The following is a 27371-nucleotide window of genomic DNA, read 5'->3' as shown; positions in this document are numbered from 1 at the left end:
CTCAGGAAACAGTCAGAAAATGTTCAACCAAATACTGAGATCATAGTCGGGTTTTTTTTCCCCCAATAATAGAATTGGCTAGAAAAAGTAACCTTTGAAAAATACTTTTAAGCTGGGTGTCAATGGCTCATACTGATGACAATCCTAGCTACGGAGGAGGCTGGAGATCTGAGGATTGTGGTTCGAAGCCAACTAGGAAAGTCCGTGAGACTCTTATCTCCAATTAATCACAGAAACAGCTGAAAGAAGAGCTGTAGATCAAGTGGTAGAGCACTATGGCTCAGAGACAGCGCCCGGGCCTTGAGTTCAAGGATCAGCACCAAACAAAGCAAAACAAAAAGTATATACATGTGTATTTTCAAATTTATGAACGCTTCAGCTTCTCAGAAACCTTTTTTGTCTAGATGACTGCATTCAATCTGGGAATGGGTTGAGCATGGTAGTGTAGGTCTATAATCCCAGGGGCCTGAATTCAAGGCCCCTTTCACTCCAGGCTGGTGCTCTACCACTTGAGCCACAGCGCCACGTCTGGTTTTTCTGGTGGTTCACTGGAGATCAGAGTCTCGTGGATTTTCCTGCCTGGGCTGGCTTCAAACCACAGTCCTTAGATCTCAGCCTCCTGAGTAGCTGGGAAGATTGGCACTGGGTTCATATGGCTAATTTTGAAAGCAAAAAAACGCGCTAAATGTTTAGGCTGATACAATGAAGATACCCTTGGACTCATGGTTCATAGAAAAGTACCCTTTTATTGAGAGGTAAGACAAAATGTATTTACAATATTCAATTGTTATTATTTATCATCTGACTGTAAGACTTGTTTTTTTTTTTTTTTTTTTTTTTGTAAAGCAGCAGTATTTCAGGAATAACAATTGATAAGGGCAAAAAAAAAAAAAAAAAAAAGAAACAAAGTCTTAAGGCTAAAGTAGCGTTAGACCTTTTCTTCCGTCTTGAAAGAATCCAAATATATGTTTGTTTGTTTTTTGCCACAAACTCAAACGGGGTCGATTTGGGAGGGGACGATCCTGACAGGAAGGGGAAATGGGTTTTTAAAAAATAAAAAGAGTCTCACCAAGATTCTGAGTTAAGAAACACACGGGGAGGGAGGGCGTGGCTCACTTGGTAGAGCGCCAGCCAGTGGAGCAAAAAAAAAACGTCAGGTACTGAGTTCGAATCCTGGTCTCTCAACAACAACAGCAAAAGTACACGGGGACAGCTGCGTGGCCCAACGCACATGGAATTCGCCACGCACCTGCCCCTTTGTGGGTCTTCATAAGGACTAGAAACGGTCAGATCTTTTTAAGTCCAGCCATGTTTTTCTGCGGTTAAGACGGTGGGAGAGGAGCTTGTACAGTGTAGTGGAGCCCGGTGCTATGGCTTTTCCATCGCAAACAGATGTTGTTCTGGAAACACGGCCCATGCACATCTGTCGAAATCAGTGCTCAAACGCGATTGAGTTGACACTCTCCAAGTAACGCCATGACCTTTTGAAGACCATCAGACACAGCCTTCCATTTCAATTGAGGTAGGAGTCTCCATTTATTCCATCTTTTTTTTCCCTCACCAATTCCATCATAAAATCAAATCGCAAGAACCACACCAGGAAAATCCACGAGAATGAACCTTTACAATGCTTCACGGGTAAGATGCAGAAATGCTGTGCAGCCAATGCAACTACCAGTAACAAATGCTACGCTAACGTTGTGCAGACCTGTTGGCAAATAAATATCACAGCCTTCCATCGGGATGTTATTTTTCTCCTGCAGTCAAAACCTTGCGAGGGTTAAATAAAAAAATAAATAGTGCCATCGTTAGCGGTAAAGCAATTAGTCAAAAGGCGGCTGTTAAAATGTACTCTGAAATCTGCCACTAAATCTATCACTGTCCAATTAAGCAAATCCTTATTATCGTCCATCAACGATGGAAGAAGAAATTAAACGAAACACTAAGTTGGTTTTTTTTTTTTCTGAGTATGATGTTTTGAAGAAACCATAGCCACTTTTAACTTCAACGTGAGAATTCTGGTATTTTCTTCACTAACTCGTAGGTGGAGAGTGAACTATTTGTACAGGAAAATGCTGGACATGAGGGAAAACTGAAGATGACACGGACAGACCTCTGAAAACAGTTGTTAAGTTCTAGAACATGGTACCAATCTTAACCATCCACGTTGTTTTAATTTAGGCATTTAATTTGATAAGGGCAGCAATTAATTTGGGCAATTGATTGAATTACGATTGCTGGGCTATTGTCGGATTTTGGAAGCAACAGGTTAAAGAAGAGAAACAAAAGACAAGAAATGACAGCCAGACATGGAAAAACCATTTGCTTTCCACATCACTTAGCATCTCGACAAAGAAATGATTCAGTCGAACAAGGGTGTAACAGATGATAGCATGTTCTAGAATGCTTCTGGCTTCGGTGGGATGATGATACATACAAATTATATGGTTATAACTGAGATAGCTCTAATTTAGGAACAAAATGCCCCCAAAAAACCTACTAAACAATGACTCTAAGGTGTTCCAGCAAAGATTGGATTTGTTTTTTTTTTTTGCTGGTTTGAGAACATTAATATACAGAACCACAGTTTTTATTTTAACCTGGTTTCTGAGAGGAAAAAAAAAAAGGATTTTGATAGCAAAAGTGGGTTTTCCTTGAAAATGATGTCACCCAACGCCGTCCCTTGGTTAAGAGACTCAGCGCACAGGGAAACATTTTTTTTTCCCCCCAACACATCGGACATTAAAAGAAAAAAGACCAAAACAACAAGAAGAACCTTCCTATGATGCTCTTGAATCTTAAAAACAACAACAGCAAAACCCAAATAATAATAGGAAAAGAACATCAAAAGTAACAGGAGCCATCAATTGTTGATGGATGGTTGTGTTTCGCAGCTTGTGGAAAGTTCTAGAAAGTCGTAACAGACTTCACTCCGCCCTGCCCCAGCTGAAGTTCTTAGGGTCACGTGATTAGAAGGAGGCGCCTCCTTGGTGCTGGGTAGTTTCGAAACTTCCAGAAAGCACGTGACAAGCTATTTCCTGTCATCAACTTTGTGCTGAAGATTCTTCAAAGGGCTGTTGTGTTTTTGTTGTTTGTTTTTATAAATAACACAATATTTTAAACGAGTCTTCTTGGGTGTGTTTACACCATATTGTTGCTTTCTCCCATTTTATCTACAAACTGCAAGAAGAAAAGCAGCATTAGAGATCCCCCTAATTGCAGGATCACACGATTCAACTCCATAAAAAAATGTTGCTTTAAGAAAAAAATCCAGCTTTACAAGAAGGTTCGTGGGAAGTTTGGATGACTGACAACGGTTAAATTAGGTACTACTTACCGCCACCTTCCCAACGTACATGTCTACAAAACGTTTTGTTCTAAAAAAGTTGTCTTTGCATGACACGATATACGGATGAATTTAAGAGTGCAACATGACAAAAAAAAAAAAAAAAACAAAACCAAAAACCCAAAAACCAATGCAACACAATGAATAAAATGGACACTGACTATAATGAAGTCAACATCGTTAGCTTAACAAAAAATAAATTAAAAATTAAAACAAAATTGAAATGTCAGCCACTCATGCATTAATGAGTCCAGTAAGATATTTCAACTGACCATCAAGTGCTGTATCTTCTTGGCCTATGCTGTCTTTGAACAAACAGATTTCACTCCGTTAAAGTTCAACAGTTAACAGCAGCTACTGACTAAGGAAGATAATTTTTAAATGTATATTCGGACTTTACACTAAAATGGCAGGGCATTAAAATACATTTACATGTTGCAAACATACATTTGAACTATATTAGATATTCACTTCCACACACATTCAGGAGATTGACTTGTTATTTTTCCTGCCCCTTCCCCACCACAAAAAGAGAAATTTCATTTTTCTTAGCATCCTGAGTGCCATGATAGAATTATAGTAGAGATATTAAACACACTGGGTTACAAAACCCACAGTTACAATCTTGTGTGTGTGCGTGTGCCAGTCGTGGGGCTTGAACTCAGGGCCTGGGCGCTGTCCCTGAGCTCTTTCACTCAAGGCTGGTGCTCTACCCCTTGAGCCACAGCGCCACTTCCACTTTTCTGGTGGTTCATTGGAAATGAGAGTCTCATGGACTTTCGTTCCCAGGCTGGCTTCAAACTGCGATCCTCAGATCTCAGCCTCCTGAGAAGCTGGGATGACAGGCGGGAGCCACCAGCACCCAAACCTGAATTTGTTTTTTGTTTTTTGGTTCAAGGCTGTCTTTTGATCACTTGAGCCACAGCTCCACTTCCAGCTTTTTGGTGGTTCACTGGAGATCGGAGTCTCATGGACTCTCCTGCCTGGGCTGGCTCTGAATCTTAATCCTCAGATCTCAGCCTCCCGAGTAGCTGGGATGACAGGAATGAGCCACCAGCGCTCTGTTCAAAAATTTCTTTTCTTTTCTTTTTTCCCTTTCAGTCTTTTTTACTCAGGCATTGATTATAACGAAGTAATGATATCAAGATACACTGTTTTAAGCAAGATTCTTCTAATATCGATGACTACAGATTTCAACAAACCCGAAAGTCTTTGTGAACATCAACAAACGTTGATCAACTACTATGCGCGTCTGGAGATGAATGCAAATAAATTCAGGATGTAACCCTATAAGCCTAGCCTAGTTTGGTTCATTTTCTTTCTTTCTTTTTTGGTGGTACTAGAGTTCAAACTCAGGGACTCATGCTTGCTAGGCAGGAGCTCTACTACTAGAGATACGCTTCCAGTCCTTCTTTTGCTCTGGTTATTATTCTTTTGGTAGGCTGTGGGACTTGAACTCAGGGCCTGAGTGCTGTCCCTGAGCTCTTTCACTCAAGGCTGGCGCTCTACCACTTGAACCACAGCACCACTTCTGGTTTTCTGGTGGTTTATTGGAGATCAGAGTCTCATGGGCTCTCCTGCCCGGGCTGGCTTTGAACCGTGATCCTCAGATCTCAGCCTCCTGAGTAGCTGGACTGACAGGTACCTCTTATTTTTAATACTGTAGCCTCTACCCTTAGAGCCAGCTACTGCTGGCGATTTGAGTCAACATTAAAAAATAGACAAGAATAGTAAAAAAGGGATACAATGAGGTGCTATTTCAGGTTTGATAAGCAGAAGCAATGATTCTTGTCTGCTATTCACCGTCACTTTGATCCCAGAGATGCAATCTTTTATATCAGGATGGAAACGTTCTGGAATCTATCATCTGTTGATGGCTCCAATTTCTACAAGTGAAAAAGCGTGGCGCTATTTTTCTTTTTGGGTGGTTTAAAATCGACGGCTAAAGATGTGGTTACTTACTGATCTAATTCCAGGCAGATTTAAGAGAGACCCAAGAACTGGTACTCTTCTAATAAAGCCAATCACCACTGGAAAGAAACCCCTGGGAGACAGGAAAGAAAACACGGAAAAGTTATTAACACTCAGCAAGGCTTCAAAGCAAATTGAAGAGAAAGATCTGTTGAATGTCGGTGGCTCCTGCCTATAATCCTAGCTACTCAGGAGGCTGAGATCCGAGGATCACAGTTCAGAGCCAGCCTGGGCAGGAAAGTCCTTGACACGCTTATCTGCAATGAACCACCAAAAAAGTTGGCATGGAGCCGTGGCTCAAGTGGTAGAGCACCAGCCTTCAGGGAAAAAGCTAAGGTACAGTGCCCAGGCCCTGAGTTCAAGCCCTGGTACTTGTGAGTATCAAAAATAAGTAAGTAAGATAAAAATAAAGCCAATGCATAGGAGACGAACTTTTCCTGGGTCTTAAAACTAGGTACACAGAGTGAAGATATTTGAATGCTACAATTAGGAATATGAATCTGTGGAAAGGCAAATCAATGGATCAAAATAAAGTCAAATAAAGAAAGCAGCATTTTTTTTTTTTTTTAAAGAAACAGGTCTCTTATGATTTTCTAGTAGTATTAAGTTCAAAAGGATTTTTTTCCCCCTTCTTCTCAAGGCTGGCATTCTACCACTTGAGCCACAGCTCTACTTCTGGCTTTTTGGTGGCTAATTAATTGGTGATAAGAACCTCATGGGTTTTCCTGCCCAGGCTGGTTTTCCATCTGGATCCTTAGATCTCGGCCTCCTGAGCAGCTGGGATTGCAGGCGTGACGCACTGGGGCCTGGCTTGAGATTTGGGATTCTTGAGAGCCGATTTAGCATTTAATTCTTTCTCTTCTGTATCTTAGGGAAAATTCAGAGTCATAGATAGAGGAGAAGGGATATGCACTTCATAAACAATGCAGATCGACTATACTTGCAAGTATTTTCTCTTTTCCATGCTATTTACTTACTAACTAGCTCTTTCCAAACATGAACTCCACAAAATTGGCTAGTGTGTGCAATACTGACTTTTCCACTCTGTGTAGGCTAATGACACTGTGATCGAGAGACTGTAATTATAAAGTGCCAGATATTTACACTGAAATCTACCTTTTTCTATCAATTAATGAATTTAGTCATTTATTACCTGTCTACCTATCTTATTCATCCAGTTATCTAGTCTATCTACTCCATCTATCATCTATCTAATGATCTGTCTACTTATTCTATCATGTATGTATGTATGTATCTCTACGTGTTAGAATCTCTCTTTCTCTCTCTCCCTCCAGTTATTAGAAATACAAAAATCAGTGTATTAAAAATGCCAACAAAATGCACTTTACTGCACTGGAAATACAAGGGCAGTTTATATCTTTCCTAAGGCAGTCTGTATTATATAGTCTATAATGTATCTATATTCTGCAAACATTTTTATAGTTGACGGATCTCCAATTATAAGAAGAGAAGGGAGAGAGAGAGAAAATATTACACTGTCCCAAAAGAAATGTCCTCATTACCTGACTTAGGAAACGGTAACCCCTCTGTACATCACCTTTACAATAACAAGAACAATCAAAAAAGAAGACTCAACCCAAACAGAAGAGCACCGGAATACATGATCCTCTCCCAAACACGGACGTGAACACGGGCACCTGTGCGTGAGTTACCTGACAGGCTCGCTTCCTACCGGGAAAGAAAATGGTGACCTCACCTGAATAAAAGAAAGAATCCATAGATTTCGAAGATCATTCCTATCAAAGGCCAGCCGACCAGGACCACAAACACACCGCCCAGGAAAAAGCCCGTGGCTTTCATTTTATGTCTCTGGAAGAAGAATCTGAACGTTCTTTCTAAACCAATGACAAAAGCCAAACCAGCCACAAATAAAACCTAGGAAAGAGAGAAAACAACAACACAGGAAAACAGTAGTCTATACATACTGCATAAATATGAGAGGTCACAGCCATGAATGTAAGTAAAGGGAGTGAATCTGTTGGAATTTTATCCATCCATCCATCCATCCGTCCGTCCATCCATCCATTCATCCATCCATCCATCCATCCATCCACCCACCCACCAACTCATCCATCCATCCATCCATCAATACATGCATCCATCTATCCATCCATGCACCAATCCCTCCATCTACCCAGCTATTCATTCACCCAACATCCATCCACCCATCCATCCATTTTTGTGCCAGTGCTGGGGCTTGCACTAAAGAGTCTCACACACTCTTGCTTGGCATTTTTGCTCAAGGTTAGTGCTCTGCCACTTGAGCCACAACTCCACTTCTGGCTTTTTGGTGTCTGACTGGAGCTCAGAGTCCCCTGGACTTTCCTGTCTGGGCGGGCTTCCAACTGGGATCTGCAAATCTCAGCCTGCTGAGTAACTGGGATTACAGGTGTGAGCCGCCAGTGCCTGGCTGGCTCCCATGTGTTCGCCATGAGCCTTGGGAGTGTCTGTGGACAGGGGAGAGGCACTCCAGCTAGGAGGACAGTGGAAGGAAGAAAGCAAAGCCTGGAAGATGATGGTTTCATGAATCCCACGAGCCTGGTGGCTGGAGAAATAACAACACACCCAGCGATTTCCAAGCACTCCTATTTTCTACATGACCTCCTGTCTGTGCACAAGACCTGGCGACTAATGAAAATCTGTGTGTCTGTTGGGCACCCACAGCGCATGCCTGTCATCCCAGCTACTCAGGAGGCTGAGATCCGAGGATTGCAGTTGGAAGCCAGCCCGGGCAGAAAAGTTTGTGGGAAAGCCACAGAGGCTGGGTGGCCCTGAGTTAGAATCCCAGTACTGACATGAGCACGCGTGCATGCACACACACACACACACACACACACATATATGTGCACAAACACACCCTGTTTATTTTATTCAGTTCAATCTAATTTGACATCTCAGAAGTTTACAGTCAGAGAATTCTGGAACTTACCAGAATACGTCATTTTTAATAAAACTTGTTTTAATTACAGCCATTTTACTTCTCCTTTCTCTTCCTGTTCTAGCTGCAGGAATGACTGCTGCTTTTTTTGATCGGGCAAGCGCTATCAATCAGGTCATTTATTTGGGAAGTCCTACTTAGAGTCTGCTTCCCTTGAACACATTAGAAGTACCTGACATAGTTAAGGAATTAAAGCTTAAGTGTTTATCTTCTATCTAAGCTGCTGACAGGTTTGGCTCCTCACAGAGAGCGAGCGAGAGAGAGAGAGAAACGATGTCAAAGTAATTATGCGTGAGTCACAGTGAGTCATTTCTCCCAAATTGGACAGCGGGTAAAATGTGGAGGTAAAACTTAATCTTATGAGCCAGGGACCAGTGGCTTACTCCTGTCATCGTAGCTATTCAGGAGGCTGAGATCTGAGGACCAGGGTTTGAAACCAGCCTGGGCAGGAAAAGTCCTTGAGACTCTTATCTTCAATAAAGCACCAAAAAGCCAAAAAGGGAGCTGTGGATCAAGTGGAAGAGTGCCAGCCTTGTGGAGAAAAGTTTAGGGATGGTGTCCAAGCCCCAAGCACCAAAAATCAACTAAACACACACACCCTCACCCCCAAAACTTCCTTATAAATTGAGGTGAAATAAATACATCGAGAGACTCACATTTCCGATGGCCAATAGGGCTTTGTCAAAGAAGAGAATCATCCCAAAGAACAGGAAGAAAACTCCAAACCCGGTGAGGCCCATGCCAATTTCTGCAATGTTAAATTCTGTGGTTAGGGAAGCAGAAAAAGATGAGCTTCGTGCTCATCCCTGTAAGCTCAGAAAAGTTTTACTCTGGCAGACACAAGGAACCAGATCTCCCAAATTGCAGGTGAACTTCAACAGGACACTGATTAAGATCTGTGACAGCCAGGCGCTGGTGGCTCCCGCCTGTCACCCCAGCTACTCAGGAGGCTGAGATCTGAGGACCGAGGTTCGAGGCCAGGCCTGGGCAGGAAAGCCTTTGAGACTCTTATCTCCAATGAACCACCACAAAGACAGAAAGTGGAGCTGTTTTTCAAGTCAAAAAGCTAACAGGCGGCCGAGTTCAAGCCCTGGGAATAATGGTAGTCACAACAAATGAAATAAATAAATAGAAATCAACTAGACACCAATGCAATAAGTATCAAGGTAGAATGTTTTTCACCACGACAAAATGCAGTAGCAACTTAAGACACGTGGAAAACACCTCCACCCGGCTCACCCTCGGGAATGAATCTTGGCTTTTCTTCTTGTTTCTTTTATACAGGGGGATGGTGCCATTACAGAATTCCCTTGCACAATGCTCTGGCCTTGGGCAGGGCCTGGCCACGCCCCCCAGCAGCACCTAGCCACGCCCCCCACCTCTGGCAAGTCAGCAGAATGAAGGCTGGTTTCTCACGAATTGCTTCCCAGTTCCATCTATAGCTGAGTGACACCGGACCTTCTTTGCTTATGCTACTCTAGTCAAAGTGTCTCACTTTCTTCAGTTCTGGTCCTGGGGCTGGAACTCAGGGCCTGGGTGCTTTCCAAAGCTGATGCTCTACCGCTTGAGCCACACCCCCACTGCAGGCTCTTCGGTGGTTCGTTGGGAGATCAGAGTCTCATGGATTTTCCCTGCCCGGGCTGGCTTAGAATCACGATCCTCCAGATCTCAGCCTCCTGTGTAGCTGGGATGACAGGCGGGAGCCATCGTGCTTGGCTAAATCTGTTCTCTTGGACTTTGGAAGGATGTGAATCAACACACTCATCCTTGTAAGTCTTCAATTCCAGAGAATCTTTGTGCATAGGATAAATCCTATTTTTCAACCTCATACTGCCCTCAGATCCCCCCAAGATCTCAGGCTTAATCACGTGTCTTCTTGGATGCTAGTACAGTGAAAAGCACAGACCGTTTTTTTTTTTTTTTTTTTAAATCAGTCCTGTGGCTTGAACTCTGGGCCTGGGCGCTGTCCCTCAGCTCTTCAGCTCAAGGGGAGCACTCTATCACTTGAGCCACAGCGCCACTTCCGGTTTTCTGGTGGCTCATTGGAGATAAGAGTCTTACAGACTTTTTTGCCCTGGCTGGGTTTGAACCGTGATCCTCAGATCTCAGCCTCCTGAGTAGATAGGATGACAGGCGTGAGCCACTGGCGCCTAGCAGCACAGACGTTTTTAACAGCAGAAGTAGGAGCAAGCCTGATTTCTGTCACTTTTCTTATGATGATATATTGAGTTTCTTTTGCATCTCAATTTATCGGGTTTGCAAGGCTCATAACATAATTAAGCAGACTGATTTATATAGAAGCACATGGCAAAAGGCATGAGAATGCTTCCATTCAATTGCCAGAAATGATAGATCAGAAAATAAGTAAATAAATAAATGCGTGCATGCCACTCACGCCTGCCATCCCAGCGACTCAGGAGGCTGAGATCTGAGCATCATGGTTTGATGCCATCCCAGTGAGACTTTTATCTCCAATGAACTGGCAAAAAGCCCAAAGTGGAGCTCTGGCTCAAGTGGTAGTGCACCAGCCTTGAACAACAACAACAAAAAATACCTCAGGGACAGTGCCCAGGCCCTGAGTTCAGGCCACAGGACCCACATAGACACAGACAGACTCACAAAACAAGAAAATACAAGTAATCCTTAAGATCACCACAAAGGAGTAGAAAAATGGCAATGTCCTATTGAAAGAAAAGGAAACACTGTAATGCTAACTTAGAAATGAAAGGCCCAGCCGGGTGCCAGAGGCCCATACTAACTACTCAGGAGGCTGAGATGGGAGGATCGTGGTTTGAAGCCAGCCAGGGCAGAAAAGTCCCCATGAGACTCTTACCTTTAACGAACCACTCCGAAACCCAAAGTGGTGCTGTGGCTCAAGTGGTAGAGCGCCAGCCCTGAGCACAAAGAGGTTCAGGGCCAGCATCCCAGACCCTGAGTTCAAGCTCCACAACCAACCAAAAGAAAGAAGGAAAGAAATGAAACAAGGTGCAGAGAATCCTGGATGGAGGGATGCTGATGCAATCATAGCTATAGCCAAGCCCAAAATTCACTTCTAGTAGAAGTCAGGGGTGACACTGACCGAGACGCACTGTCCGCCTCATCTGACTGGTGGAACTGAAACCCTTTGAGGAAGAAAAGAGCAAGACAGAAGAACAAGACAGGAAGGGAGAAAAGGAAAGGGAAGGGAATAGAGATAGATAGCTAAATTGACCGAAGAAGAAGAAGAAGGGAGAAAGATGAAGAGGTAGATAAATACAGAGATGGATGAAGAGACAGATAGGTAAGAGATGGATGGATGGATGGATGAATGGATGAATGGATGAATGGATGGATGGACAGACAGACAGCTAGCTATCTGGGATGGATGGGAAGGGGCCTCAGCCTTGCAGGGCAGGAAGAACCGTTTGGCCCAGGACATGGCTGGCCACGTGTGCTGCTGTTGGATGGCCCTGGCCATCAGCCCAGCCGCATCCACAATTCTGCAGGACGCGGCCACGAGGCCACGAGGCCATACATATCCTCTTGGTTCTTGGCTGGGGGGGGAACAAAGAAAAGTGGGGGGGGGAGGAAGAGAGACCCCGCCCCCCTCCCTTCATCCATCCATTTCCTCCTCAACATCCCAACCCCTGTTGAAAACGTGGATTAAAAAGCCAAACAAAGTCAAATCCTTGCAAGGAAGTCAACCACCACCAACCATCCCCCAAAACCCCACAAAAATCCAGGGGAGCTGGGGGGTGGGTGTGCTTGATTTTCAAAAGGAAAAAGCCACTGCGCCCCAACCCTAAGGGGGACACACGGATCATTTATTCACTCACCACATTGGAGCACCCCCCTACTGCCCCGCCATTGCCCTGCCCCTCCACTGACCCCCCCAGACCCCCACTGCCCTAACCCCCAGCCCCCCACTGCTCCCCATTGCCCTGCCCCCAGCCCCTCACTGACCCCCCAGCCCCCTCACTGTCCCCCATTGCCCTGCCCCTCCACTGTCTCCCACTGACCCCACCAACCCCCTCACTGCCCTACCCTCCAGCCCCCCACTGCCCCCCATTGTCCTGCCCCCAGCCCCCCACTGACCCCCATTGTCCTGCCCCCAGCCCCCCCACTGACCCCCATTGTCCTGCCCCCAGCCCCCCACTGCCCCCAGCCCCCCCATTGACCCCCATTGTCCTGCCCCCAGCCCCCCTGCCCCCCACTGCCCCCAGCCCCTCCACTGCCCCCCATTGTCCTGCCTCCAGCCCCCCACTGCCCCGCCCCCCAGCCCCCCACTGCCCCCCATTGTCCTGCCCCCAGCCCCCCACTGCCCTAACCCGCAGCCCCCACTGCCCCCAGCCCCCCCACTGCCCCCCACTGCCCCGCCCCCAGCTCCCCCACTGCCCCCCATTGTCCTGCCCCCAGCCCCCCCACTGACCCCCATTGTCCTGCCCCCAGCCCCTCACTGCCCCCAGCCCCCACACTGACCCCCATTGTCCTGCCCCCAGCCCCCCACTGTCTCCGCTGCCCCCAGCCCCCACACTGACCCCATTGTCCTGCCCCCAGCCCCCCACTGTCTCCGCTGCCCCCAGCCCCCACACTGACCCCATTGTCCTGCCCCCAGCCCCCCACTGCCCCCCATTGCCCCCAGCCCCCCCACTGCCCCCCATTGTCCTGCCCCCACTGCCCCCCACTGCCCCGCCCCCAGCCCCCAGCCCCCAGCCCCCCACTGCCCCCGTCCCTCAGCTCCCCACTGACCCCCCCCCAGCCCCCCACTGGCCCCCCAGCCCCCCACTGGCCCCCCAGCCCCCCACTGGCCCCGTCCCTCAGCCCCCCACTGGCCCCGTCCCTCAGCCCCCCACTGGCCCCCAGCCCCCCACTGACCCCCCAGCCCCCCCATTGACCCCATTGCCCCTCCCCCCAGCCCCCCAGTGAACCCCGGCTCGCAGCGCACGTGACATCTGTCATGTCCCCCCTCGGCCATCCGGCTGGGTTCAGGGGACCCACGGCGGGGTGGCGGGTCCGGGCGGATCCCGGGGTCCCCCCCCGCCCCCCGCCCCCCCGGCCCCGCGCTCACTCTGGGTGTCCGTCAAGGAGATCATGATTGCGGCGGCGACGCCCCGAAGCCCAGGGCGAGGAGAAAGCGGGGCGCCGAGCGCGGGGGGCGGAGGAAGCCGGGAGCGCCGCGAGCGCCGGCCGCCACGTCTTCCGGAAACACGCAGCCGGCCGCACCCCGCCTACAAGGCCCGGCCCCATTGGCCGCGCGCGCCCCCGGGCCCCGCCAATCCGCCGCGGCCTTGCTGGAGGCCGCGCCGCAGGCCCCGCCCCCCCCGCGGCGCGCGGCGGTGATTGGCCCGCCCGGCCCACCCGGAAGCGCCGTGGCGCCAAGGTTCGCGGAGGCGGCGGACGTCGCGGGGTTCGGGGTTCGGGGTTCAGGTCGGCGGCGCGGCGCGGGGCGGGCCGGGGCCGGGGCCGCGGGGGGAGCCGGGGGGGAGCCGGGGCCCAGTCTCTCCCGGTCCTCCCGGCCGGGCCGCGGCGCGGGGCCACGCGGGGTCACAGCGCTCCTAAATCGGGGCTCGGGGTTCCGTCACTGCATTCGGGGTTCAGGTGGGGTCACTGCATTCGGGGTTCAGTAGGGGTTCAGGTGAGGGCACTGCATTCGGGGTTTGGGGTTCAGGTGGGGTCACTGCATTCGGGGTTCAGGGTTCAGGTGGGGGCACTGCATTCGGGGTTTGGGGTTCAGGTGGGGTCACTGCATTCGGGGTTTAGTCGGGGTTCAGGTGGGGTCACTGCATTCGGGGTTTGGGGTTCAGGTGGGGTCACTGCATTCGGGGTTCAGTAGGGGTTCAGGTGAGGGCACTGCATTCGGGGTTCAGTAGGGGTTCAGGTGGGGTCACTGCATTCGGGGTTCAGTAGGGGTTCAGGTGAGGGCACTGCATTCGGGGTTTAGTAGGGGTTCAGGTGAGGGCACTGCATTCGGGGTTTAGTAGGGGTTCAGGTGGGGACAATGCATTCGGGGTTTGGGGTTCAGGTGGGGTCACTGCATTCGGGGTTTGGGGTTCAGGTGGGGGCACTGCATTCGGGGTTTAGTAGGGGTTCAGGTGAGGGCACTGCATTCGGGGTTTAGTAGGGGTTCAGGTGAGGGCACTGCATTCGGGGTTCAGTAGGGGTTCAGGTGGGGTCACTGCATTCGGGGTTCAGTAGGGGTTCAGGTGAGGGCACTGCATTCGGGGTTTAGTAGGGGTTCAGGTGGGGACAATGCATTCGGGGTTTAGTAGGGGTTCAGGTGGGGACAATGCATTCGGGGTTTGGGGTTCAGGTGGGGTCACTGCATTCGGGGTTTGGGGTTCAGGTGAGGTTACTGCATTTGGGGTTTAGTAGGGGTTCAGGTGGGGACAATGCATTCGGGGTTTAGTAGGGATTCAGGTGGGGCCAATGCATTCGGGGTTTAGTAGGGGTTTGGGGTGCGGGGCGTGGTCTCGAGGCAGAGGTCAGGGCCCGGAGCACTGGCCCCGGTTCTCCTGACCGCCGCCCCCAGCCCCCCAATGGCTGTGCTGTGCTGCTGGAGAGTGTGGCAGGGCAGCCTGTCTGCAGCCTGGCACAGTGCACTCTACACCCGGCGAGCTCCCACCGCTCAGCTGGGGGCTTTGGGGAAAGAGCCACATAACCAGAACAGTGGTGTCCACAAACGGAAGGGCAGGCTCCCCCTGTCACCCTGTAATCCCAGCTACGCAGGGGGCTGAGAGCTGACCTTCAGGGCTGGAAGCCAGCTAGGGCAGGAAAGGCCCTGAACCTCTTATCACCAAGAAACCACCCCCAAAAAGCCCCAAGTGGAGCTGTGGCTCAGGTGGTAGAGGGCCTGCCTTGAGCCCAAGAGCCAGGTAAAAATGGCTCACAGCAGGCTGTGCATTTTTGCTGGGGTCACACATTCTAGTGGAATTGTGGGGTTTTTGTTTGTTCATGTTTGCCAGTCCTGGGACTTGAACCCAGGGCCTGGGTGCTGTCCCTGAGCTTCTTTGGCTCAAGGCTGGTGCTCTACCACTTGAGCCACAGCACCAATTCCGGCTTTTTCTGTGTGTGTGGTGCTGAGGAATTGAACCCAGGGCCTCATGCATGCTAGGCGAGCGCTCTACCACTGAGCCACCTGCCCAGCCCAGTGGATTTGTTTCACATTTGCTCTTTTCTTTCTCTCTGTGTAGCTGGATGATCCTTAGCGTTGTTGATGTGATTTTGCACTTTTCCAGAATCTAGAGGGATTTCTCAAAAACGCTGCTGTGATTTTTAACAGGGCATCGCCATCTGTCATTTCCTTTCTTGGTTTCTGAGTGTGTGCATGTGCACATGGAGGCTTGAACTCAGGGTTACCTGCTCTTCCCCTGTTTTTTTTTTTTTTTTTCACTCCAGGCTGGCACTCTACCACTTGCGCCACGCCTCCTCTTCTAGCTTTTTGGTGGTTCATTGGTGATGAGTTTTTTGGATTTATCTGTCTGAGCTGGATTTGAACTGGGATCCACTACTCAGCCTCCTGAGTAGTGAGGGTTACAGGCGTGAGCCACTGGGGTCTGGCTTAGCTCTTCAAAGTTTTATTTTAATTAAATTATTTGTGTGTGTGTACATCCATGCTTAGATATGGATTATCAGTAACCGAATATTCTCATTATTATTATTATTATTATTTTGTCAGTCCTGGGACTTGAACTCAGGGCCTGGGCACTGTCCCTGAGCTCTTTCATTCAAGGCTGGCGCTCATCCACTTTGAGCCATAGTCCACCTCCAGTTTTCTGGTGGTTCATTAGAGATCAGAGTCTCAGGGACTTTTCCTACCCTGGCTGGCTTCAAACTGTGATCCTCAGATCTCAGCTTCCTGAGGGGCTGGGATGACAGGCGTGAGCCACAGCACCCGGCCCAACGTTTTTGTTGTTAATTCTTCCCGTGGTGCTGGGGACTCAAGGAAGCATTTTATAAGACTCTGTACTTCTAGTTCCTGCTCTCTCTCAGCTGCATTCCTGACTAAAATCGTATTGCTGGGTTTTGTTGTTGTTTTTAATTATGTTTTTTTTGTCTCCGTTTCTTAGAAGGAAATTTGATCTCCAGTTCCATTTTAGAATGGCATCCCTTTCAGGTTAGTGGATGTAATTCCTCTTCATAGTTTCTTTCTGTTCCCTTTCAAGTGGTGTGCTTTTGATTTTTTTAAAAGAGATTTGGGTTAAAGATTCTGATTCTAGAAATGACAGGCCTTGGCAGCTTTTTCCACCATGGTGAAAGGTACACAACACTCAGCGTTTGACTGAGGGTAGGTGCTGGTGGCTCACGCCTGTCACCCTGGCTGACTCAGGAGGCTGAGATCAGAGGATTGCAGTTCTAACCCAGCCTGGGCAGGAAAGCCCATGAAGACCCTTTATCTCCAATGAACCAGCGAAAAACCGGAAGTGGAGCCGTGGCTCAAGTGGTCAAGCTCCAGGCTTGAGCACACAAATTCAGGGACAGCGCCTAGGCCCTTGAGTTCAAGCCCTAGGAGACACACACACTGGACTAACTCCCTGTAGTCAACTGCTTCTCCTCTGCCTTGCAGCGCTCACCGAAGAACTGGAATCTGTCACCAGCGAGCTCCATGCAATTGAGCTGCAAATCCAAGAACTGAGCCAGAGGCAGGAAGAACTTCTTCAGAAAAAGTCCGTCCTAACCAAGAGAATAAAGCAGTGTTGCCAGGACTCTGGTGCCGGGACAAGTACTGAGGGGGACTCTTCCCCTGCCGCTTGGAATAAAGAAGGTTTCCTCTTTCTTTCCTTTTTTTGGGGGCTGGGGGGCAGTCCTGGACTTGAACTCAGGGCCCAGGCACTGTCCTTGAGCTGCTTTTGCTCAAGGCTGGCGCTCAACCACTTGAGCCACAGCGCCACTTCTGGTTCTCTGGTGATTCATTGGAGATCAGAGTCTCATGGACATTCCTGCCCGGGCTGGCTTTGAACCACAGTCCTTTGATTTCAGCCTCCTGAGTAGCTAGGATGACAGGTGTGAGTCACTGGCACCTAGCTTCCTTTATTTTTAATTTTTGGTGCCAATACTGGGACTTGAACTCGGGCTCTCAAAGCTGGTGCTCTTATCACTTGAGCCACGACTCTGCTTCTAGCTTTTTAGTGGTTCATTGGAGATAAGAGTCTCATACGCCTTTCTCCCTGGGCTGGCTTGGAATCGTGATCCTCGGATCTCAGCCTCCTGAGCAGCTGGGATGACAGGCGGGGTCACCAGAGCTCAGCCTCCAATGCCATTTCTATTCACTTGACTTTGCTTGTATAGCTGAGTGACAGTCATTTCAACCTTCTGATGATCAACGGTTATGAATCTGGCCCCGATTGGCCTCGCAGTCACTCCTGGATTATCACCCTCATCTTTCTCTCCCTTTCTAGATTTCCCTTGGTCGAGTAAAGTTAAAGAGGTTCTGAAAAACGTCTTTAAACTGCCAAAGTTCCGACCCCTTCAACTTGAAACAATTAACGTGACCATGGCCGGGAAGGAAATATTTCTTCTTATGCCAACGGGAGGAGGAAAGAGTTTGTGCTACCAGTTACCTGCGTTGTGTTCAGAGGGTGTGTGCCAAGAACTTCCCACTGAAATCATTTCTCTAAACAGATAAATATACATTGTGCCTGTGCTGGGATTTGAACTCAGGACCTGGGCGCTGTCCCTGAGTATTTTGCACTCAAGGCTGGTGCTCTACCACTTGAGCCACAGCATCACTTCTGGTTTTCTGGTGGTTCATTGGAGATGAGAGTCTCACAGACTTTCCTACCCAGGCTGGCCTTGAACCTCGATCCTCAGATCTCAGCCTCCTGAGTAGCTGGGATGACAGGTGGGAGCCACCGGTGCCCGGCTTTAAATTCGATTTTGATTTTCTCTTTTAGGTTTTACACTGGTGATTTGCCCGTTGATCTCTCTGATGGAGGACCAGTTAATGGTTTTAAAACAATTGGGCGTGTCGGCCGCCATGTTAAATGCTTCTAGTTCCAAGGTATATGTGAGCGGATTATTGTTCTCTTAGTTTAAACTCTTTACTGAAACCTTTAAAATCCTAAACTGTTCTATCTGTGCATTACGGACTGTCTCATGAGCTAAGCGTGGTTTTGTGGGTTCTATGGGCTTGGTTGGTTTCTTTTGGTTCCAGGACTGGGGCTTGAACTCAGGGCCTGGGCGCTATCCCTGAGCATGGTTGCTCTAAGTTAACACTCGAGCCACAGCGCCACTGTTTTATCTGTCCAGGGAAATAATGCTTGTAAGGTCAGCAGTGATGATCGCTGACTCAGTGAACTCAGTGGAGAAGAAGCTGGCAGGCAGGTTGGGCTCACATCACCTCAAGGTACTGAACTTGAAGCTTCTAGAACACTGAGGAGGGTCAGGAGCTTCGTGAGCAGGTTCACGCTTACCAAAGAGAGGGCTGGAAGACAATCAGGTGCTTAGATCTCACTCAGTGAACAAGTTCAGCGACATTCCAGCTCCGTGGGCAGGAAAAGCCAGAGATAGAAGGCTCCAGAAAAACAGGCCTGGTTTCTTCAGCAAGTAATTGAAAACGAGATCAAAGAAGCCAGGCGCTTGGTGGCTCACACCTGTCATCCCAGCTGCTCAGGAAGCCGAGATTTGAGGATCGAGGTTCAAAGCCAGCCCAGGCAGGAAAGTCCATGAGACTCTGATCTCTAACGAACCACCAGACAACCAGCCATGAGCACAAAAGCTCTGGGACAGCGTTCAGGGTGTGAGTTCAAGCCCCAGGGCTAGTACCAAAAACAAACAAACAAAAGAACCATACATACAAGAAGGATCAAAGAGCCTATGGATCCATCAAGCCCATATATAATCCAAGGCTTAAGTATTATCTGCACTGTAACCTTTTGGGCAGTGCTGGAGTTTGAAGTCGACCTGGGGCTTAATCTGTTGTTTGGGAGGCTGGTACTTGACCACTTGAAACACGGCTCCAGTCCAGCATTTTGCTGGTTAAGTGCAGATAAAGGCACTTCTCTGCCCAGGCTGGCTTCTAACCACAGCTTCTAGGTCTCAGCCAGAATTCCAGGCCTTCCTTTCCTTTTTCCTCTCTTCCTCTCCCTTCCCTCTCTTTTCCTCTATTAGGGGTTGAACTTAGGGCCTACGTCTTGTCCTGTAGCTTTGTTGCTCAAGGCTGGCGCTCTACCACTTGAGCCACAGCTCCACTTCTGGCTCTTTTGGTGATTCATTGGAGATAGGAGTCTCACAGGACTTTCTTGCCCAGGCTGGCTTTGAACTGCGATCCTCAGATCTCAGCCTCCCGAGTAGCTGGCATAATGGGCGTGAGCCACTGGCACCCGGCTCTGCTCAGTTTGGAAGTTGGGTCTCACTTCGGGCCAGCCTGAACCACGGTTCCCATTCTCCTTCCTGCCGTGGCTGGGCTAGTCGGTGCGTGACACAGCTTCTCCTGTTGAGATGGGGGTCTTGTCTTTAACCTGGGTTCATCTCGCGTCTGCCTTCCTGATTGTAGCCTCTGGAGTGGCTGGGATTACAGATGGGAGCTACAGAGCCAGCAAAACAAGTGGCTGTAGCTCAGTATACCCAGGCCGCGCGGAAGCGGAGTACAAGGGTGTAATTCCAGCCTCCATGAGCCTCGCATCTGTTTCTAGCCGGGCCTGGGACTGCTGCCGTCCGCTTTGGGCTTGGGAACCGCCCTCAGCCAGCCTACGTCGGCTCCAGCCGTCCCTTCTGCCCCCTTTTCCCAGGAGCACGTCAAGTGGGTACACGCCGAGATGGTGAACAAGAACTCCGAGCTGAAGCTGATTTACGTGACGCCGGAGAAGATCGCCAAGAGCAAGATGTTCATGTCCCGCCTGGAGAAGGCCTACGAGGCCAAGAGGTTCGCGCGGATCGCCGTGGACGAGGTTCACTGCTGCAGCCAGTGGGGACACGACTTCAGACCCGGTGTGTACACGCCGCCGCGCACCCCGAGGATGCCCAGCCTCCCCGTACGCTGGCTGCAGATCGGGGAGGATCGTGGTTGAAGCCAACCTAGGCAGAAAGACCCACGAGACTTCCCATCTCCCAGCCAGCCAGCGAGATGCTTGACTGGAGGCATGGCTCAAGCGGTAGAGCACCAGTGGAGAGCCAGAAAGCTGAGTGAGTTCCAGGCCCTGAGTTCGAATCCTACCACTGGGAATCACTGTGTGTTTGCCTTCCTGATGGGTCTCCATACCAATCTTTCGTCTTGTTTCTGGTGGTAACAGAGATCGAACTCAGGGCCTGGAGCTCGTCATGAAATGCTCTACTACTTGACTCATGCCCCGGGCTGTTGAGCTTTTAGGATGTTTGCCAGATAGAGGCTGGTGCTTTTGTCCACGTCCGTCCTGGATCGTAATCCTCCTAACTTCCACTTGCCAGGAAGCTGGGATTATAGCTGTGCACTACCATGCCTGGCTCCCAAGAACAGGTGTGCGGGCGGGTGTGTCTTGGCTTTGTGTTTCCCGGGCTGGCTTCTGCGATCCTTCAGTCTCAGCCTCCTGTAGCGAAGCCTGTGTGTTCTAGAAGAGTAACAAGGGATTGCAAGTTGATCTTTGTAGCTACGGCTGGCCGAGTCCTGGACGAGCCACAGCCTTCCAGGTCCACCGACCGAGCCTGCATTGTTTACCTCTTGCAGATTACAAGGCCCTGGGGATCTTGAAGCGCCAGTTCCCCAACACGTCGCTGATGGGGCTCACCGCCACCGCCACGCAGCACGTCTTGAAGGACGTGCAGAAAATTCTCTGCGTCCAAAACTGTATGACGTTCACCGCTTCGTTCAACCGGCCCAATCTGTATTACGAGGTGCGGGACTTCCGCGGCCGCGTACTCTTTTACGATGGTGATTTTTGAGGGTTGGCGTCACCCGCCTGAATCACAGCTCCACTCCAGGCTTTTTGGGTGGTTCATTGGCGATAAAGAGTCTCCTGGACTTCCCTGTCCAGGCTGGCTTTGAACCCGTGATCCTCACCTCTCAGCTTCCTGAGTGGCTGAGATTACAGGCATGAGCTACTAGTGTCCGGCTAAGCCCCTCAGACTGTGGTGGTTTGTTTTTCTAGGTTCGCCAGAAACCCTCGAACGCAGAGGATTTCATTGAGGACATTGTAAAGCTCATTAATGGCAGATACAAAGGACAATCAGGTAACGTTAAAAAATAAACCAGCCTTGGGGACTGAGAGAGAACTTTCCAGAAAGAATAACACTCTGGTGGTTACACTGATGGAATGAATGACTGACGCCCTGGAAGTGGTGAGTTAGGGTAGGTGACCGTGTTCCATTGGGACATCAGTTGATCTGGGGATCTTACAAACCCAAAGTGACGTTTTTCTCAAGTCAGAACCAGGCGTTTAGGAATTGTCTCATGGCTTTTGCTTTGTTTTAAATGTCTTCCTCTCTCCTCCCTTCCCTCCCTTCCTTTTTTTTTTTTTGCTTCTTTCCTTTCCTTTAGTTTTTGTTTGTCCTGGGGTTTGAACTCAGGTTTCTGACCTTTTACTAATTCATTGAAGACAAGGGTCTCTTGGATTTGTCTGCCCAGGCTGGCTTTGAACCACGATCCTCAGATCTCAGCCTCTTCCTTAGCTAGGATGACGGGTGTGAGCCACTGGTGCCTGGCCCACGAGACTCTGATTTTCAGTAAACCACCAAAAAAAAAAAAGCCGCAAGTGGAGCTGTGGCTCAAGTAGTAGAGCACCAGCCTGGAGCAAGAAAGCTCAGGGACGGCGCCCAAGCTCTGGGTTCAAGCCCCCCCAGAACTGCCACAAAAAGTGAAAATGAGAAAACAATTATCACCCAAGCCGGGCGCCAGTGGCTCCCGCCTGTCATCCCAGCTACTCCGGAGGCTGAGATCTGAGGATCATGGTTCAAGGCCAGCCCAGGCAGGAAAGTCCATGAGACTCTTTTCTCCATCGAACCCCCAGGAAACCGGAAATGGTGCCGTGGCTCAAGTGGTAGAGCGCCCGCCTTGAGCTGAAGAGCTCAGGGGCAGCGCCCAGGCCCTGAGTTCAAGCCCCACGACCGACCAAAAATAAAAAGTATCACCCAAGTCAAGATATGCATAGGGTCTTAGAATTTTCTAGAATGTTTTCTCTACCCCTCCCCTCCCGGGCCTGGTCTTACCAAACGTGTCGCGTGGCAGATTGTGTCCCCTCCCAGGGACTGTGGCATGCAGTAGCTCACGCGGGGTCCTGTGTCCTGTAGGAATCGTGTACTGTTTCTCGCAGAAGGACTCGGAGCAGGTCACCGGCAGCCTGCAGAGGCTGGGCGTGCGCGCGGGCGCCTACCACGCCAACATGGAGGGAGAGGACAAGACCAAGGTCCATACGAGATGGGCGACCAATGACCTCCAGGTGAGCCGCCCTCCCCCTCCCCTCCCTCCCCGCCTCCCCTGGCCCGGGGAAAGGCTCTGACCCCGCCCCGCGGCGGCTGACGTGTGCAAACGTCCTCAGGTCGTGGTGGCCACGGTGGCGTTCGGGATGGGCATCGACAAGCCCGACGTGAGGTTCGTGATCCACCACTCGATGAGCAAATCCATGGAGAATTACTACCAAGAGAGCGGACGGGCAGGTACGCACGGAGACCCCCATCTGCTGGGCTGCGTGGTGGTGAACTCAGGGCCCTGACGCTGCTCCTGAGCTTTTGGACTCAAGGCTGGTGCTCTACCATTTGAGCCAGAGCTCCACTGCTGGCTTTTTGCTGGGTCCTTGGGGATAAGCCTCACGGACTTTTCCTGCCCAGGCTGGTTTTGAACCGTGATCCTCTCGATCTCAGCCTCCTGAGTAGCTGGGGTGACAGGTGGGAGCCATTGATACCCCAGGTTTGGGTGTTGGTTTTAACACAATCTCTTGGAAGTTTCCAGATGTAATGGGAATCTCTGTGGGCATCCGAATTGTATTTCCCTGTTAGGGTTTATTGACATAATTAGGCAAACTCAAGCTCTTCCCGCTCGCCCCAGGCCGAGATGATCAGAGAGCGGACTGCATCCTGTACTATGGGTTTGGGGACATCTTCAGAATCAGCTCCATGGTGGTCATGGAGAACGTCGGGCAGCAGAAGCTGTACGAGATGGTGTCTTACTGCCACAACATAAGCATGTAAGCCGCACGCCTTCCTCTGCTCTGCCTTGTTTTTGTTTTTCTGTGCTAGTACTGAGATTCGAACTCAGGACCTGGCACTTTGACTGGGCTATTGTTTGGCCCCAGGCTGGTGCGCTACCACGTTGAGCCACAGCTTCTAGCTTTTTGGTGGTTCCTTGGAGATAAGAACCTCATGGGTGTTTCTGCCCGGGCTGGCCTCGAACCCGGATCCTCAAGCTCCCAGCCTCCGGAGGAGCCCCGGCCTCCGTTCTTCAGGCTGGATCAGGGACTCAGGCCGGCGTTGGTGTCTTGTCACCTGGTTGCAGGTGTCGCCGCGTGTGCATCGCTCAGCACTTTGATGAGGTGTGGAACTCGGATGCCTGTGACAAGATGTGTGACAACTGCTGTAAAGACGCGGGTAAGTGCGCCACCTTGTGGGCCCTCCCTGGCATATCTGCCCGGCCGGGACTGCAGGGGGTGGGCGGGAGACCAAGGGGACCACACCAGTGAAACACGGGGTCTCTACTTGCCTTTCCCAGACTCAAAAACAGTGCAGACTTTTAGATGAAAGGCAGCCACGTCGCATGGACACAAGCATGATTCCCAGTGCGGCCTGGCCCATGCACAATGTGTAGCTAATAAGGAAAAGCCAGCAGTTCTCCGATTGGAAATACTGTGATGTACTATTAAGACCAGGCGCTGGTGGCTCCCGCCTGTCATCCCAGCTACTCAGGAGGCTGAGATCGGAGGATCGTGGCTCAAAGCCAGCCCGGGCAGGAAAGTCCTTGGGACCCTGACTTCTAATAAACCACTCAGAAAACTGGAAGTGGTGCTGTGGTTCAAGTGGTAGAGCGCCAGCCTTGAGCTGAAGAGCTGAGGGACAGCGCCCAGGCCCAGAGTTCAGGCCCCACGACCGGCAAAAAAAACCCCAAAAAACGAAAAATATGAACCGCAAGCTGGGCGCTGGTGGCTCCCGCCTGAATTCACAGCCGCTCCACAGGCTGTGATCACAGCTTTGTGTTTCAAAGCCGGAGAGGAAAGAAAAGTCCACGAGACTCTTTATCTCCAGTGAACCATCAAAAAGCAGAAAGTGCAGGTGTGTGGCTCAAGTGGTAGAGCGCCAGCCTTGAGGGTAAAAGCTAAGGGAGAGCGTGAGGTCCCGAGTTCAAGCCCCGGCACTGGCATGTACACACACACACACACACACACACACACACACGTGTTTAGGATGCCTCACACTGGTGGTGGATTTTATTCTATTTTTTTGTCGGTTGTGGGACTTGAACTCAGGGCCTGGGTGCTGTCCCTCAGCTCTTCAGCTCAAGGCTGGTGCTCTACCACTTGAGCCACGGCGCCACTTCCAGTTTTCTGAGTGGTTCATGGGAGATCAGAGTCTCACGGACTTTCCCACCAGGATCCTCCGATCTCAGCCTCCTGCGCAGCTGGGATGGCAGGCGGGAGCCGGGGCGCCGGGCTGAGGGTGGGTCTTACACCAGGGTGCTCACACCCGGCCTGTCCCCTGCAGCAGTGGAGGAGAAGAACGTCGCGGGACACTGCAGGGAGCTGGTGCAGATCTTGCGGCAGGCGGAGGGGCTGGGCGAGAAGCTCACGCCCCTGAAGCTCTTGGACTCCTGGCTGGGCAAAGGCCCCGCGAAGCTGAGGGTGGCCGGCGTGCTGGCTCCCGCGCTGCCCCGGGAGGAGCTGGAGAAAATCATCGCGCACCTGCTCCTGCAGCAGTACCTCAGGTAAGTACCGGGCACAGCACCTCCCGCTTCCGGATGCCCTGCCGGGTGCCGTGGCTCCCGCCTGCCATCCCAGCCCCTCAGGAGGCTGAGGGCTGAGGATCGCAGTTCACAGCCAGCCTCAAGAAAGTCCCCGAGACTCTGATTGCTAAGGAACCACCAAAAGGCTGGACGTAGAGCTGTGGCTCACGTGGTAGAGCGCCAGCCTTGAGCAAAAAAAAAAAAAAAAGCTCAGAGACAGCACCCAGTCCCTGAGTTCAAACCCTGGGACTGGCACATGCACACGCACGCACCACACACCTGTTTTGTAATGAATTGCAGCAGAATCTGCTCGAAACGATTTAAGAAACTCCACCTTTAATTAACCGCCACACATCCCCAAAAGTACACAACTCTCCTCTAGATTGTTTCACTATAAAATACCCCAAAAAATCAATGTGTAAAATCTTTTCATAGTAAACCTTATCAATAGAACATTCTTAGCCCAAACCCTTGCAGGTTTATTGCTTAATTTAGAACTGATGCTTTTATTGCCATGTGTTGTAATAATAGACTCATTTGCAGGGGGCTGGGAAGGTGGCTCAGTGGTAGAGCGCTTGCCTTGCATGCCTGAGGCCCTGGGTTCGATTCCTCAGCACCACATAAGAAAAAAGCCGGAAGTGGCGCTGTGGCTCAAGTGGTAGAGCGCTAGCCTTGAGCTGAAGAGCTGAGGGACAGCGCCCAGGCCCTGAGTTCAAGCCCCACAACTGGACCGACCCCCCAAAAAAATAGACTCATTAACAAACTTAGTTGGAACTGAAAACTGACCCACATGGACAAGGATGAGATAAATGCTTTAAAGTAAAAAATATATGTGTGTATATAAACATATATTTTATATATATGTATATAAATTATATACACACACACACACACGTATATATATATATATAAAATGTTTGAGCTGGACATGGTGGCTTTTACCCAGTCTCAGCTGGTCAGGAGGCAGAGGTTGGGAGGATCACAGTTTGGGGCCAAGCCCTATCTCAACTAACAGGGCAGGAAGGGGTGTTTCCCGGCTTTAACCCCAGCTACACTGGAGGCACAGGGAGGAGGAGCATTATCGTTTGAGGCTGACTCTGAGTGAGTAAAAATGCACAGCACCCTATCTGAAAATTAAAGTAGAAAGAGGGCTGGGGGGCGGGATTCAAATGGTAGAGCGCCTGTCTAGCAAGTGTGCAATCTGGGTTCAAACCCAGGACTGCCAAAAATCAGCATCATCAAAAGGGTTGTGGGTGTCGTTCAAGTGATTCGCTACTTGTTTAGCATGCAAGAGACCGGGGTTCAAGTCTCAGTAGGCAAAGAAATATTTGTATTAAAAATGGGTGTGTTGGGGCTGGGAAGGTGGCTCAGTGGTACAGCGCTTGCCTTGCATGCCTGACGCCCTGGGTTCCATTCCTCAGCACCACATAAGCAAAAAGAAAAAAAGCTGGAAGTGGCGCTGTGGCTCAAGTGGTAGAGCGCTAGCCTTGAGCTGAAGAGCTGAGGGACAGAGCCCAGACCCCGAGTTCAGGCTCCATGACCGACAAAAGAAAAAAAAAAAAGATAGGTAAAGGATGGATGGATGGACAGGTAGAGATAGGTAGATAGAATCTTTGTTTCTGGAAATGATCTTACTATGGAAATGTTTTTGTTTTTTTTTTTTTAACCTCTGAGAGAACAGGAAAATGAGACATTTCTCTAAAGTCTCTATCCCTTGAGACACTGGATGCAAGCTCTTTGGTTATTAAAAGCATACTGCTTGGAAGTGGCGCTGTAGCTCAAGTGGTAGAGCGCATGCCTTGAGCTGAAGAGCTGAGGGACAGCGCCCAAGCCCAGAGTTCAAGCCCCACGACCAAAAAAAAAAAAAAGCACACTGCTTGGTGTTGGGAAGGTGGCTCAGAGGTAGAGCGCTTGCCTTGCATGCCTGAGGCCCTGGGTTCGATTCCTCAGCACCACATAAGCAAAAAGAAAAAAGCCGGAAGTGGCGCTGTGGCTCAAGTGGTAGAGCGCTAGCCTTGAGCTGAAGAGCTGAGGGACAGCGCCCAGGCCAGAGTTCAGGCCCCAGGACTGGACCCCCAAGAAAATGTGTGTGTGTGTGTTGTGGTACTGTTACTGAGTCTTGAACTCAGGGCTTCTGCTTTGATTGACTTTTGTGCTCAAGGCTGGTGCTCCACCACTTGAGCCACAGTGCCACTTCGGCCTTTTTGGTGGTTCATTGGAGATCAGAGTCCCACAGACTTTCCTGCCAGGGCTGGCCTTGAACCCTGATCCTCCGATCTCAG

At 50.2% G+C, this 27371-nt stretch overlaps 2 protein-coding genes across 5 annotated transcripts in view; one reads left to right on the top strand and one right to left on the bottom strand.

Moving 5' to 3' along the window:
• Positions 1 to 720: 720 nt before the first annotated feature.
• Golt1b (golgi transport 1B) lies at positions 721 to 13456 on the bottom strand. Of its 2 annotated transcripts, XM_070011820.1 has the most exons (6): positions 13324 to 13456; positions 8933 to 9024; positions 7035 to 7213; positions 5309 to 5390; positions 3619 to 3651; positions 721 to 3180 (listed from the first exon to the last, which is right to left on the bottom strand). In XM_070011820.1, the coding sequence occupies exons 1-5, from the start codon at positions 13346 to 13348 to the stop codon at positions 3643 to 3645; spliced, it is 387 nt and encodes a 128-aa protein (XP_069867921.1). In that variant the 5' UTR covers positions 13349 to 13456; the 3' UTR covers positions 721 to 3180; positions 3619 to 3642. The 2 variants fall into 2 exon arrangements, with proteins under 2 accessions (XP_069867921.1, XP_069867920.1); XM_070011819.1 differs by lacking the exon at positions 3619 to 3651.
• A 169-nt stretch (positions 13457 to 13625) lies between these two features.
• Positions 13626 to 27371, top strand: part of Recql (RecQ like helicase) — a 16017-nt gene continuing 2271 nt past the window's right edge. For all 3 annotated transcript variants that reach the window (XM_070011638.1, XM_070011640.1, XM_070011639.1), the window contains exons 1-13: positions 13626 to 13682; positions 16322 to 16368; positions 16819 to 17016; positions 17651 to 17830; positions 18146 to 18252; positions 19982 to 20180; positions 20893 to 21059; positions 21314 to 21395; positions 22452 to 22600; positions 22700 to 22817; positions 23206 to 23344; positions 23653 to 23744; positions 24852 to 25071. In XM_070011638.1, the coding sequence (XP_069867739.1) occupies positions 16353 to 16368; positions 16819 to 17016; positions 17651 to 17830; positions 18146 to 18252; positions 19982 to 20180; positions 20893 to 21059; positions 21314 to 21395; positions 22452 to 22600; positions 22700 to 22817; positions 23206 to 23344; positions 23653 to 23744; positions 24852 to 25071 (1667 nt within the window). In that variant the 5' untranslated portion in view covers positions 13626 to 13682; positions 16322 to 16352. The remainder of the gene's footprint in view (positions 13683 to 16321; positions 16369 to 16818; positions 17017 to 17650; positions 17831 to 18145; positions 18253 to 19981; positions 20181 to 20892; positions 21060 to 21313; positions 21396 to 22451; positions 22601 to 22699; positions 22818 to 23205; positions 23345 to 23652; positions 23745 to 24851; positions 25072 to 27371) is intronic.

This window comes from Dipodomys merriami, unplaced genomic scaffold, assembly GCF_024711535.1.
Source record: "Dipodomys merriami isolate MVZ:Mamm:240054 unplaced genomic scaffold, mDipMer1.0.p SCAF_84, whole genome shotgun sequence".
Lineage (NCBI taxonomy): Eukaryota > Metazoa > Chordata > Mammalia > Rodentia > Heteromyidae > Dipodomys > Dipodomys merriami.
This window is presented reverse-complemented; position numbering and strand designations above follow the sequence as displayed.

Coding starts and splice junctions, on each gene's coding strand:
- Golt1b (XM_070011819.1), bottom strand. CDS start 13,348: ATGATCTCCTTGACGGACACCCAGA. Junction 5,391..7,034: donor GGATTCTTTCTTTTATTCAG/GTGAGGTCACCA, acceptor CCTGTCTCCCAG/GGGTTTCTTTCCAGTGGTGA. Junction 3,181..5,308: donor ATCTGCCTGGAATTAGATCA/GTAAGTAACCAC, acceptor TTCTTCTTGCAG/TTTGTAGATAAAATGGGAGA.